Genomic DNA, 14,007 nt, shown 5'->3' with positions numbered 1-14,007 from the left:
TCTTTAGATGCAGGAGCTTGTGCTTCCTCATCTTCAGACTCAGTATCTTGATCCTTCTTGGGCTCAATTGCAAAATATTTCTCAATAGTCTTCTTTTTGTTTCTCTGCTTGCTCATTTTTCCCAGCCTGCGCCTGTTTTGGGGTGCTTCCTGATCTTTTGGGACACTCCCACAAGGGTCTCAGTGTGTGAGGCTCTGTCCTCCCTCTTGGTCTGTGAATGACCATATGCGCCCCACTCTGCCACGGGGCTGAGGTGGGGGGGGCCCTGCTGCTCTTCCGGGGGGCCTAGACTATGATCAGGATCTGAATGTGGTCAGAGCCCCAGAGTCCTGTTCCCGGGGCTGAGGACAAAGCTCTGCAGTCTCTCTCTCTTCACTCCTCTCCCTCAGCTCAATGGGCTCATGCCCTGGGGGCTCCTGCTTACTGGCTCCACCTGCTTCTGTTCCTGGATCAGGGCTGCAGAAAGTTGCTTGCTGTGTGCCCTGAAGGCTGGGCTCCACGTGCTCGCTCTGTAGCTGTTCTCCCACTTTGTGCCTGGTGCTCCCCGGGGTGCAGCTCAGGAGACTCCCCCGCTGCTGTGAGCCGCGGCTCCCAGCGCCAGGGGCTGCCTCTGGGAGGCTGAGGTTCTTTCTCGCTCTGGTGGGCTACCCCTCTGGCGGACCACCCCTCCGACCCCGGGAAGCAGAGCCTTTCTGCTCTTTTCCAGGTTACTTTGAGTAGGAGAACTGCCTCATTGGGTCCCTCTGTGGGTTCTGTATCTGGAAAGTTTAGTTAGAGTCCTTAGCTTGTGAGTTTTATCAGAGAGCACCTAAGACTGGATCCTTTATTGTTGCCATCTTGGCTCCGCCCCCTTCTGAATTTTACATTTTTAAAGCACAATAAAGTATTTATGCTCTAACCTCCTTAAAGGAAATAAATACTTAATAAAGTCAAACTTAAAATACAATTCCCTAGTCTTCTTTTGTGTTTTCCATGCTTTGTTTTTTTGTTATGTCTGCTCTTAATTATGAAGACATTTTATTATATTTTCCAAAAGATATTGGTTTTGATTAACCAGGTTGTGTCTGAGAGTAGTATGAAGCTTAAAAAAATAAACCCAATATTTGATTTAAAAAAATTATTTTTTGAAAGGCAATGGGCAGGGCGGCTAGGTGGCACAGTGGATAAAGCACCGGCCCTGGAGTCAGGAGTACCTGGGTTCAAATCCGGTCTCAGACACTTAATAATTACCTAGCTATGTGGCCTTGGGCAAGCCACTTAACCCCATTTGCCTTGCAAAAAAAAAAAAACACTAAAAAAAAAGAAAGGCAATGGGGTTAGATGGCTTGCCCAAGGCCACACAGTTAGGTAATTATTAAGTGTTAGAGGATGGATTTGAACTCAGGTACTTCTGACTCCAGGGCCGGTGCTCTATCCACTGCGCCACCTAGCTGCCCCAAGAGATTGCTTTTTTAAAAAAAGGATCCCAAGTATACATTAACAATCCCTGTGTGGTTATGTTTTATTTATGATTTGATAATCTTAGTTTTAGTTAATTATTTATGATTATTTTGATAAAATTCTATTTTCATAAACCTTTAATAAACTTAATAAACCTAGTAGCTTTCTTTTTTTTTTTTAAATAATGTGATTTTTCCATGGTTTAAAAACAGAGATGATTTCAGATCCTGAGTTCAAATGTGACTTCAGACGCATAATAATTACCTAGTTTTATGATCCTGGGCAAGTCACTTAACCCCACTGCTTTGAAAAAAAAAAACCAAAACCTCTTTTTCTAAGTAGTTTTACATTGTCATATTAATGTAGTACTTAATGATATGTGCTTATTCCCCTCTCACCTCTTTTTTCCAAACATACCTTTTCCAGTATAATCTATATTTTATTGCAAGGTAAGGCTAAATTAGTACATGATTTACACATAAAGGCTAAAACCATAAGCAAGTTAGTAGAGCACGGAATGGTTTATTTGTCAGATTTATGGAGAAGGGAAGAATTTAGGACCAAATAATATGTTACAGTCTACCTACACCTGGTCTATATCTCCATTTATTTTTGATACTTCATACTTCATGATGAGCAATCATATAAAATCATTGGAAGAATAAAGATGCTAAAGAGATAGGTTTGCATATTAGGAATGCCTAAAAGCTATTGAAAGTTCTATTCAATCTTTCAAAAGTAATTTAAGCTACTCTCTTCCTCTTTCAGTTCTGGGTTCATTCAACTCACTGCTGATGTGTATTAACCTAAGGGGCTAATCATCCAAATACATGTCACAGTCTGGATAATAGGCAATATACACCAATTAATTTGTTTTATTCCATCTGGACCATTAGATTCCATTCATTCATGAATTATAATGAATGTAAGTCATTGACCTAAGATATAGTTACAATACAGTATTATGAAGTTCAAATAACATGATGTTAGTTATTTCATGGGTAGAATGAAATAGTATTGAACTAATGCCATCATCTAAACAATTTCTCAAACTGACTGAATATTGGTAAGGTGGTACATATATAACAACTGATATACTGTTACTAATATGTCTTCTTTTGACTTTTTTTGAAAAACTCATGTTAATCTTATGTTTTATACCTAGATGAATCTTCTCCCAAGGATTTGGCTCTTAAGCCTCCACAAAAGTTGAATATTAAGATATAATTTAGATATGTAGATAGAAATTAAAATTGAATACAAAACTGAAAAAAATACAATTTACCTTAAAATGCTCATAAGCACATAAGAGGGGATTTTGGTATAAAACCAAAAAAGGCTGAGAACTGACTAAGATAGTCAACATTAAAGTACAAGTAACCTATTACTGAATCACATCTGGCCTAAAGTATTACAAAAGACTTCTAATTAGTCAGCCTAACTCAAGTCATTCTCCACTTCAGTTCATCCTTCATAATGCTGCCAAATTGACTTTTCTTAAGTGCAGATGTGACCATATAACTCTCCAATATTATCAATTTCATGGGCTTCCTATTACCTCTAGTATAAAATGTTAATTCTCTAGATTTTAAAACCTTTCACAATCTTACTCCAACCTATCTATTTTGTCTCATTCTGTATTTCTTCTTTTTCTTGACTCTGTAATCCAGTCAAACTGGCCTTCTTTCTATTCTCCCTCTCCATTTCTGCCTAGGCACCAAGTGTCCCATATCCCTGGAATGCATTTTCTCCTAATTCTCCCCTCACAGAGCTCTTCTCTACTGCTGGGCTGCAGCTCAAGAATTGCCTTCTACATGAAGCCATAATTTCTCTGAACTTATTAATACCATCCCCCTCTCTCAAATTATTTTGCTTTTAAAACTTTATTCTGTATATACATCTATGTCCTTTACTCTTCTGTAAACTCCTTGAAAGCAGGGATTATAACACTAGTGTGTTGCTTAATTTAGAGCTCACAAGACCCCTGATTTAGAACTAGAAGAGCTCTTAGAAGCTATCTGGTCCAACATGTAGGCAGAGGAAGAAGCTGAACTCAGGGCTTGCCACAAAGCCAGATGTAGAAGTTCAGTTCTAAAAATCATTAGTTTTATGATTTTAAGTCCTATCCAAATGCACTCAACTCTATGACCTGATTGGAGCTAGTTTATCAAGGAAGTGAAAGTGAATAAAGGAATTAGAAAAAAAATTACAGGGCTAGAAAGAGAAGAATAAATAATCATTTAAACCATATTCTCAAAGTTACCTCATTTATGATGATAGTCAGAATCCAGTAATAGTACAAAACAGTAAGAAAAGTATTCTTTGAGTGCCTGCTATAAATAAGGCATTGTTTGAATGATGCAAAGAGGTACCAGAAAGTACAAACTAATCCTAAAAGAAACTACAATCTAGAGCCAGAGAGATAATATATACGTATTTGGAAAAACTACAAAGCCCACTTTGCACAGGCAATGAGCTCCAGGAGCAGGAGTTGAACACAGGTCAACTCCAGAGCAAATACAATTTCCACTACAGCAGCTTGCCTTTCTATTTCTTAAATAAGTATGGTGGTAATGATAGCCAAAATAAGAAAAAATTCCCAGTATTTGAGATTTATAATAATGAAGGGCAGAACCAGGAGCACTGAGAGAAAATGTCAGAGAGGCAAATGTGGGCTCCTCTTCCAGCAGTCAAGTGACAGGGCGGCAGCCCCAAGAGGCTGTGGAGGTTCCCTTTCCTGATAAGTCTTCATCCACTTTTCTGGGAGGGTGCAGAAGGCTCCAGTTCAGACGTAGTAGGATTTGGTGACTTTTGTGGCCCCTTCTTGTGCCAAGATCCTGTAAGTCTGAGAGCCTTGTAATACTGGTGCATACTTTGACTAGATCATAAATACTATCCTACAGACATAATGGAGATTAATTTTCCTGAAGAACTTTTTGAGTTTCAAGAGACAGAAATGCTCAATAGCATTTCATCATCATTGCTCCGAACTCTAATACCAACCTGTGGCTGACGACACCAGCATCTGCCAGCAGTTCAAATATCCGTACCAGCTGCACTCGCAAAATATCTCGACGCCTGCGTCGTTTCATATTCTGTTTCATTTCAAAGGAAACACAGAAGATATATATTAGAATGCATGCAGTCTTACTTTTACATTGAACTTTCAAGAGTACAGAGAGTTTTCCCCTTAACAGTGCTGCTGTTTCTTCACATTGTTTGAAATATTTCATTTGTATAAACATCATTTTCAACCTTCTACCAGGCACAATATTGTCCATGAGAAGGTAAATAAATACACTGAATTTTTATTTTATGATAACATCTGTTAGGATAACAAGGATCCATTATCAAGGGAGGCTGCATGGCCCAGTGGAAAGGAGTTGGATTTGGAATGAAAGGACCTGGGTTCAAATCTGGTCTCTGTCATGTACCACTCTGAACCTTCTTAACCATCCATAAAACTGGGACAGGAAGTTGGTCTTGAAGCTTACTGCCAAGCTCCACACCTATGCTTTTATGACCCAATTTTTAAGTTTGTTAAAGCCTTTAGCAGTAACCAAAGAAGTTGTAAACTATATACTCAAGGGAAGGAATGTACAAGGGAGTCCTCAGTTTCCCAGAAATCAGAGGAAGAGCACTCAGAACAGAAACTCCAAGGGGATTTTAAGAAATCCTGAATTTTTGTCAGTTCTTACCTAAAACTTGTAGTACAGAGAAGCAAGCTAAGAGAAAAAGTCAAAAAGAGGCTTGGGTTTTCTGGTGCTAAAGGTGATTAACCAGTTACTGAGATCAATTAGAGGACCAAGTAGAATACAACATGTCCTCAAAGTCTCAGGGTAGTTTTGCTCTATTAAAAGCTTTAATTTAAATGGAGGAGGGTGGTGTAAAGATTGGAAGTCAGGCTTTCTGGGGCAGGACCACTTGAGTTCCAGATTCCCTTGCCTGTCACTAAGCTTTAATCTTGCAGTGCCCCAGGCAGCTAGCTCTCTACAACACATGGTGAGCTGCAATGAAATCATAGGTCTAGTTAAAAAAAAAACAAAAGAAAAACAACCCAAACATTTAATCAGTGCAAACTAGGTCAAAGAAGAATAGAGCCCTTCCTTTGGTGAGGGGGGAAAAAAAAGGTCCTATATCCTTTTAGTGTGTACTGACAAGTACACAGACAAATGTAATACAAAGTCACTAATTTTAAAACATTCTATTTCTTTCAGTTCTATTTCCTAGGACTAATAATATACTATAACAATTTGGAGTTTTAATTCCATGTGTTAAGCTATTAAAATTTTAAACTGCTCTAAGACTTTTTGACATTGTCATTAAAAGAGAATTAAAGTTGCATTCTTAATATAGTCTAACTCAACGCTTCAAATCTTGAAACTTCCAGCTGCCATGCAAGCATTAAGTATGGCCAAGAATAAGAGAATTTCAGCTTCATGGTTACTTTCTACTGAGTTAAAAATTTAAGCAGAGTCCTGATTAATAATGACAATTTTAAAATAAGTCCTGCAACTTCAATTCTTAAAGGTTTCAAAGGTTTAGAAAGTAATTGTATGGAGAATATATTATCTAATATTAGGAACAAGAAACAAGATATAGATATGAAAAATATTCTTTAAGAGTTCTCAACAAAGGGGCGACTAGGTGGCACAGTGGATAGAGCACCGGCCCTGGAGTCAGGAGTACCTGAGTTCAAATCCAGACTCAGACACTTAATAATTACCTAGCTGTGTGGCCTTGGGCAGGTCACTTAACCCCATTGCCTTGCAAAAAAAAAAGCAACAAACCCTAAGAGTTCTCAACAAGTCAATATTGATATAAAGGCCCCCAAGATTTAAAGAAAAATGGTTAGATATGGAAGAGACAATTATCTCACTTGAAGCAGAGTTAGTAGACATGGAATTAAAAATTCTGGTGGTTATCATATATTATCTATTCCAGAAAATACAAGAAATGAATATAATCTTTTAAAACAAGTGTCTTTCTCATTAAAACTTGGCAGAGAATTTATTTGAAATTGATGAATTGACAAAATAAATGAAATACTTATATAATATATTCCCCTACCCTATCTGAATCATCATAGTCAATGAACATGTCAGTCTGTATTACTTGACTATGGGCTCCTTGCTGGCAAGGGATTTTATTCATCTTTGTATTCACCAGCATGTCCCAAATTTCTTAGCAAAGTTTTACACTCCATTTTTTTTCTTAATTGGACTTGTCATTTTATTGGTAGACTTGAGTCTTAGAGGTTATCCAGCCTCTGTGATCATGACTTTCATTCATTATACCATATTGTCTCTCCAATTGAAATTAATTTCTCTTGGACAATATCAAAAGATTTGGAACTAAAAGAAATCTAAAAGATAAAATACTCCCAAAGTTCCCAGTCTTTTACAGATTCCTGGGGTGTAGAGGTAGGGAAAGATTTATTCATGTAGCTATTCAGAGTATAGGAATTTAAAGGCAAACACATCCATAAACTAAAAACCCCACAATAACAGAATGTATTTTTGAATGTATTTAATGCACTTCTGAAAAACAGACATTCATGTAAAATTATTACTGAATAAATAGTAGATTTATGTAATATATTTTTCATTCAGCATATTAAAATAGCATAAATGTTATGAGATGGTATGAAATCTTATGAGAGATTCTTTAATGTTAAAAAATGTTGAGAACCTTTATCTAGTGCTTCACTTTACTTGAGAGAAACGGAGGTCCAGTAGATAAATGACTTGATCAAGATCATCCAGGTATTAAGAAGCAGGACTGCCTTTCAAATCAATGTTTTCTAACTCTTAATTCAATACTTTCAACACTATTGCTTTCACTATACTATACACTGCAGCACTTCTACCAGGTGTCGAACTACAACAGTAGGACTGGGTATTTAAATTCTAGGTGAGAAGTCCAGTTCAACCCAGGCATTCTAATATATGTACATTGTCATATCTTAACTCAAAAATGTTAACTATTTTATAGAAACAATTTGCAAAGAAGCATCGACTTACATTTGTGGAACTTAGTAAAATGCCTATTACTACATAGTAAGTATATATATTTTTTTTATTTTGTGTTTTGGTTTTTGCAAAGCAATGGGGCTAAGTAACTTGCTCAAGATCACAACTTAATAAGTATTACATGTCTGAAGCTCTCAGGTCCTCCTGACTCCAGGGCCAGTGCTATATCTAGCACTACCTAGCTGCCCCCATAGTAAGCGTTTTTAATAAATTCACGTACTCTTCTCATTCTTTCTCTCCTTTTCCTCTCCCTCTTCCTCACCTGCTCTGCTGTCTTTAACATCATTCTATAACCTCCTCCTCTATCTACACATACAGGGCTCCACCTTTAATCAGTGCACTTCCTCATCATGCTCTCTATTTTACTACCCTGTTCCCCTGGGGAGATGAATGGTACCTTAGCCAATACTGCATAATACATTTTAATCAACTTTTCAGAACAAGGTCCTTCTGAAAACTCATTTTTATCTTGCTTCTTGGCTTATAGAAGCTGCTTAGGTACATGAAAAAACTGGAGATAAAGAGATTTGACACACATCAGTGGAAAGATCAGCTCTGAATCCCAGGCCTTCTTCCTATCCCAATCATATGCTAAAGAATCTTTGGAAAGCCAAAACTTAGTCTAGAAATTATTTTGGGCTTATAGCATGATTTATATAGGCCATAAATTTATCTTTTATCTTTCATTTACTAGTATAACTCACATTAACAAAGCCTTTAAGATTTACAAAGTACATAAATTTTTGCTCTTAGTTCAAGTATTATTCAAAAACTGGTGTCTATAAGGTCAAGTCATTTGACTAGCTACCCAGATAGTTACATGGATTCTGGCCTTTTGGCTTTAAGAAAAATTATTTTAAAAAAATTTTCAAGTCCTTCAGAGTCCTCTATTCACTTCTTATAAGTCTTGCCTTGCTAATTAGAATGTGAATTGTTTAAAGTCAGGGATGATCATTTAAATAATTTAGAATCCACAAGCAAATACAGTAATAGCTAGTTTCTATATTCTCACTGAATTACTGTTTACCATCAAGACTGATTTCAGACCAAGTTAAAGACTCTCCAATCTAAACATCCCAGAGGTTCAATCCAGATACCTATACAGATGGCATAAATGGATGACTGTAAATCCAGAATGCTCTTTGTTCTCTATTTTCTGGAAAACTATTTTTTGCCACAGAAATTTTTGCATTAGGATAAGCCGAGACATTTTATTATGTATTGTAAATTTGCTTAGTCATTTCTTCTAGTAGTTTCAATCTCAAAAAATTTAAAAAAAGGAAGGAAGATGAAAAAAGGAAAAGAAAAGAAAAGAAAGAAAACGATATATGTAGAATAAGAAGAACATAGACTGGCCTTAAAAGTTAGAAGACCAAAATTCAATTCATTTGGCAATTTATCTTAGTAGTGATAAAGAAATAACAAGCAAGGGTTGTTTTTTTTTTTATTTAACTGATATGATAATTCAAAAATTCACTATTGTATTACTGATGGTAATGGAAAAAACAAATGTTACTCTATAATAAGAAATATTAAAGTTGTGATTTCAATGCTCAGAAATCATTCAACCCTTCTCACCTCTGGCCTTCTTTCAAGTGCTTCTTTAATTATAGGGTGTAATTCTTCTATTAGTTCCCTGAAAAGAAAAACATAAATTGTTACATTAATAACCAAGTTAATACAATCAAACTTCTAATGAAAATATTTACACATAAACCTTTCTTTTAACACCTTTAATTTAAAAGGAGAATAAACAACTCTAATGGCAATCTTAATTACTTATTTTTAGCATTTGGTTTGTCTTGGAAACAGACTTCTGTTGATTTTGATTTCCACATATGCTTCCTATTTATTTCTAATAGTTAATTCTTTATTAACTACTTCAGTCTTTGAAAAGATTACACCAGAAACAAAACAAAAAAACTACCTGAGACAAAATCTGGAGACTCAGCACATATTGAAAAATATACAATCAAAATAGTTTATTAGGAAAATTTACTGACAAAATATTTCATTTTAATGCATAAAATGATTCCTTATCAATGTTTAAAACATTTAAAGTTTTATTTTTCTGTTGAAGATTGAGGTAGAAAAAATTCAGTCCATTGATAATTCAACATATATTTAACAAGTACCTAATAGCTGCAAGGCACTGAACTAGATGTTAATGGCAAATGGAAGAAATAAGACATAATCATTCCCCTCAAGGAGGAGATAAGACTATTGTAGGTGAAGCTGGAGGGCATATATCTGAATATTAGTTTTGCCACTTTCAACCTGTGTAACATTGGGCAATTTAATTAACCTCCCAAGGCCCCACTTTCCTAACCTATAAAATGAGGTTAGAAGTAGATGATGTTGCAAATCTTTTCAAACTCAAAAATCCATGACACTTATGAAGATATGGACACAAAATATATAATATAAATTATAATATGGTAAGTGCAAAAGAGAGGTCCAAAAATGTGCTATGAGAAATTTAAAGAAGAAAAGATCACTTCTAGTTAAGTGGATACCAGGAAACCCTTCATAGAGTTTTCAGAATTTCGAATGGAAAAAAGAAATGCCATTCCAGGCACAAGAGACAATCAGAGTTGCACACTGACAGGAAAGTCTGGGTCAGAATATAGGGACAGTTTGACTAGAAAGAAAAGGTTACAAAAAGGAATAACATAATGGCAGGTTGTGAAGCAGGACTATAAAAGATCTTAGGTACACAACTAAGGAGCTGCTATTTTATTCAAGATGTCGTAAGGTGTGACTATAGCCTGCTGAGCAGGGAAGGGATATGACTGCCTTGGACAACCGGACGTTAGGAATATTACACAGATGGCAGTATAAAGAATGGATTAGATAAGAAAGAAACTGGAAGCAGGAAGAATATTTAAGAAGATATTATAAATGTATGGGCAAGAAGGACTCTGGTGAGACCAGATCTTAGGGCAGTAGTATTAGAAAGAGACAAGATTTGTGTTGATATTTAAAGGGTAAAATTAATAGGACTGGGCAAGTGATAGGATGTGGAAGGTGCGTAAAAGGAAAGAACAGAACAAAGAGTGACTTTAAGGTTTCAAACCTGGGTGACTAGGAGGATGGTGGTAATGAACTACAGAAAGACTGAAGTTAGGAGGAGGGACAGGTTTTGGAGAGAAAGTTTGAGATTCTAGGAGGATATAAAGCAACATGCGGAAATGCAGTATTAGAGCTATATAAAATATATTTTTGATAAATTATCTCCACAGAATGAACACTTAAAATCACAGAAGGAAATGGGAAAGCTAAGTGAGAGAGAGTATATATATATATATAATAGGGCTAAAGTTATACCCTTCTAAAATGCTGACGAGGCAAGAGGAGTTTTGGTTATATGATTCTTATTATGTATTTTCATAAGATACATTGTATTTTTGATAATTTATTAGTTATCCTTAAGAAAATGAAGGAAAGATCAGACCTGAACAACATATTCCCACAAGCAGAATGAAAGAATATGTTGTAAAAACATGTAAAGCATTAAGAATGCCGATCAATGGGATGCTTGAGTATTAAAAACACACAAGTGTTTCACTTATTTAAAATCCATTCTACTTTTTGACAAGTGTAAATATAGCATGATACTTGAGGAGAAAATACAGGAATGCATCATAATAAGGCTCAATTTTCTTATAAAACTAAACAAGGATGGTAGATTCATTTTTCAAAATTCACTACATATAAGAGATGAAGAAACATTATCAAAATCACTACCCCTAGAATTCTAAGTAAGTATGCCAATTTTTCTTTTCATTATTTACTTATATAGAAAATATAGAGACAAGACAATAATTACCTAAAAGCTCCTGGGTTGGTCCTGCCAAGACCAAGAACAAGGGATTCAGTTATTTCCATGCTCTCAGAGCGCATCATTGGAACTATGTGCTTAAACAAGGAAGAAGGGGATGGAATGCCAATAATCTAGGGGGGAAAAAATACTGTGTTTTTATAGTAGACAAAGTAAACCTACAATCTCATAGCACTAAAAAGAACAAAAATAATTTAACATGTTAAACTATTTTTTGGTCAGGGATAATGAATAGACAGACATAAACATTATACAAGCAGCACTGGAAAAACAAATTAATAAAACTGGTGTAACTCAAGGTAGTTAAATAATTTGCCCAAAGTCACACAGCAGGTAATTACAAATCTGAGTCTAGAACTCAGGTATCTTGACTTTTACTTGGATGATCTCATCCCTGGCCCAGCCTAGCCCCCCCAATATTTAGTGGTCCATAGAGCCTTCATGATAATGTGGCATGATAGGGAGAAATCAGGGGATCTGATTTCTAGATTGGGCTCCAAAACTCCCCTTATGATTTGGGTAAATTTATTTACTCTCAGAGGGCTTTAATTTTATCACTTATGAAATGAAGCAACATGGTGCAATGGAGAGAGAGTTATAAATTTGGAGGCAAAGAATTTGGATTTGAATTTTGGCTTTTGTTGTGAAGCCTTGGGCAAGTCACTTAACCCATGTGAGCTTTTTTTTATTTATAAATTTGAGTGTTTTATATATATATATATATATATATATATATGCATATATAATATATAAATATATTTACTTATTTATAAATTGAGTGTCAGACGAGGCGAACTCCAAAGTTCCTTGTGCAATAATTCTGTTATCCTAGGCTCCTAGGACCATCATCCATATGATTTAGAACAAAATGTAAGGCACTAATATCAAAAGGGAAGTTGCAATTACCCAACTCCTAGATTTACTTCAGTACTTTACGACATCAGAGGCTGCACTAATGGCCCCCTTTTGGAGATGCTAATGAAGATATATAAATTTAGAAACCTCTATGATCCCTTTTTGTGCCAGGATTCAAAAATTCTGTGATATCAACTATCATTCACTTACCTGGTTATCACTTAAATATCATCTTTGCTTTTATCTACTTATGTATGAGAGGAAATTTCAATCGCCCAGACAAGATCCTACATTTCTCTCTTCTGTCCTTTAAAAATTATACTTACCATAGAAATAAAACTAAAAATATGTTCTATGAATAAAATGATTTTTTAAATCCATAATCATGATTTTAAGAACTACTGTTCTACTATTCAGAAAATAAAATGCATAGGTGATTAACATTTCCTTTCTTTCTGAATAATAAATCTTTTTTAAATTAATCTAAGCAAAGCACAGAATTTGGAAAACAAAGGAAAATAAGTGATCATTTAATTCACTTACTTATAGAAAAAAACTATGATTATTTCATTCAACTATTCAATGTTACAATGGAGAGACTTACTTTAGAATCAATACCATAACCACTGTCAGGAGTAGATGCCAGTGTCTCAGGAGGAGAGCACCTTATGGAACCAGCAGATGTTGATGAGGATGCACATGTGGCTGCACTGCAGCAAAGAATCAGGTAGTTTCTCCAAAGCCCAATGTAGGAATCGCTGCTTATGGTAGTATTGACTTTTTTAGCATTAATGGGACTACTAGATGAAGATAAAAAGGCAAATGTACATTCAATGTAATATACTGCTTTTATTACAGTAAAGACATATGTATATTAAATGTAGTTCAGAAAATTCACCAGTTCTTCAATAGATCTATGATTTCATCTGTGGGGGTAATTCCCTCCAGGGACACAGAAAATAGCCTCAGTCTATATTTACATATTGATATGTAAATCACACAGATGAATACACATAGATTTATATAAACAAACACATTTGAGGGGGAAGAAATTTCCTGGTATGGTAGGCAGCTAGAGGGAAGGCATGGAGATAGGAAATATAATTTCTATTTGAGAAATAAGAGTCGGTCGATATGGCTGAATAATAGAATAAATGGAACAGAAGACTAAGAGGACCGGAAATGTAGGAAGAGGCTGGCTTATGAAAAATTTTAAATGCCAATGGGAAGAGTTTACTTTGGAGACTGGAAGTAACGGGGGTGACAACAATAGGGAGGGAGAAAAGGAAGAATATCATTAGACTTATCCTTTAAAAAAAATCTCTTTTGGTTGCTGAATGAAGGATAGATTGGAAAAAGGGGAAAGAATAAAGCAAATGAGACATAATGTAAGGCTATATTATAATGGGTAAAGTCAGAAGTGATTAGGGGTCAGAATGAACTAGAACAGTGGCAGTGTGAGTGGAGGGAAGGAGAGTTATATATAGGTGCTGTTGTGGTAGAAACAAAATTTGATAATAGAATGAATATGTAGAATATGTGAGAATAATGAGCAAAGAATGACATGAGGGTTGTGAGTCTAGGGGACTAGAGGGATGGTGGTAGTTATAATAGAAAGTATTAATAAAGTTGGGAATAGGGGACAGATTGGTGGGGAAGATATGTGTTCTTTGGATATGCAAATGTCTAAATGATTGTTAGTCATGTGGTGTTGGAGTTCAGGAAAGAGACTAAAACTAGATGTACAGATCTAAGAAGTGTCTGCCTAGGGTGATGACTGAACCCAAGGAACTGTGCAGATTACAAAGCAACACTATGCAGAGAGAAGAGTGGAATGCT

General features: G+C 35.5%; 1 protein-coding gene across 18 annotated transcripts in view; it reads right to left on the bottom strand.

Moving 5' to 3' along the window:
- The window catches only part of FRYL (FRY like transcription coactivator), a 283,659-nt gene that overhangs the window by 81,062 nt on the left and 188,590 nt on the right, over positions 1–14,007 (bottom strand). For all 18 annotated transcript variants that reach the window (XM_074229478.1, XM_074229492.1, XM_074229477.1 and 15 more), the window contains 4 exons: positions 12,773–12,968; positions 11,302–11,426; positions 9,051–9,108; positions 4,444–4,535 (listed from right to left, as the gene is read on the bottom strand). In XM_074229478.1, coding sequence (XP_074085579.1) covers positions 4,444–4,535; positions 9,051–9,108; positions 11,302–11,426; positions 12,773–12,968 — 471 coding nt within the window. The remainder of the gene's footprint in view (positions 1–4,443; positions 4,536–9,050; positions 9,109–11,301; positions 11,427–12,772; positions 12,969–14,007) is intronic.

The sequence above is a fragment of the Macrotis lagotis genome, chromosome 3 (assembly GCF_037893015.1).
Source record: "Macrotis lagotis isolate mMagLag1 chromosome 3, bilby.v1.9.chrom.fasta, whole genome shotgun sequence".
Taxonomy (NCBI): domain Eukaryota; kingdom Metazoa; phylum Chordata; class Mammalia; order Peramelemorphia; family Peramelidae; genus Macrotis; species Macrotis lagotis.
The sequence above is the reverse complement of the archived record's forward strand: the minus strand, read 5'-3'. Positions and strand labels throughout refer to the sequence as shown.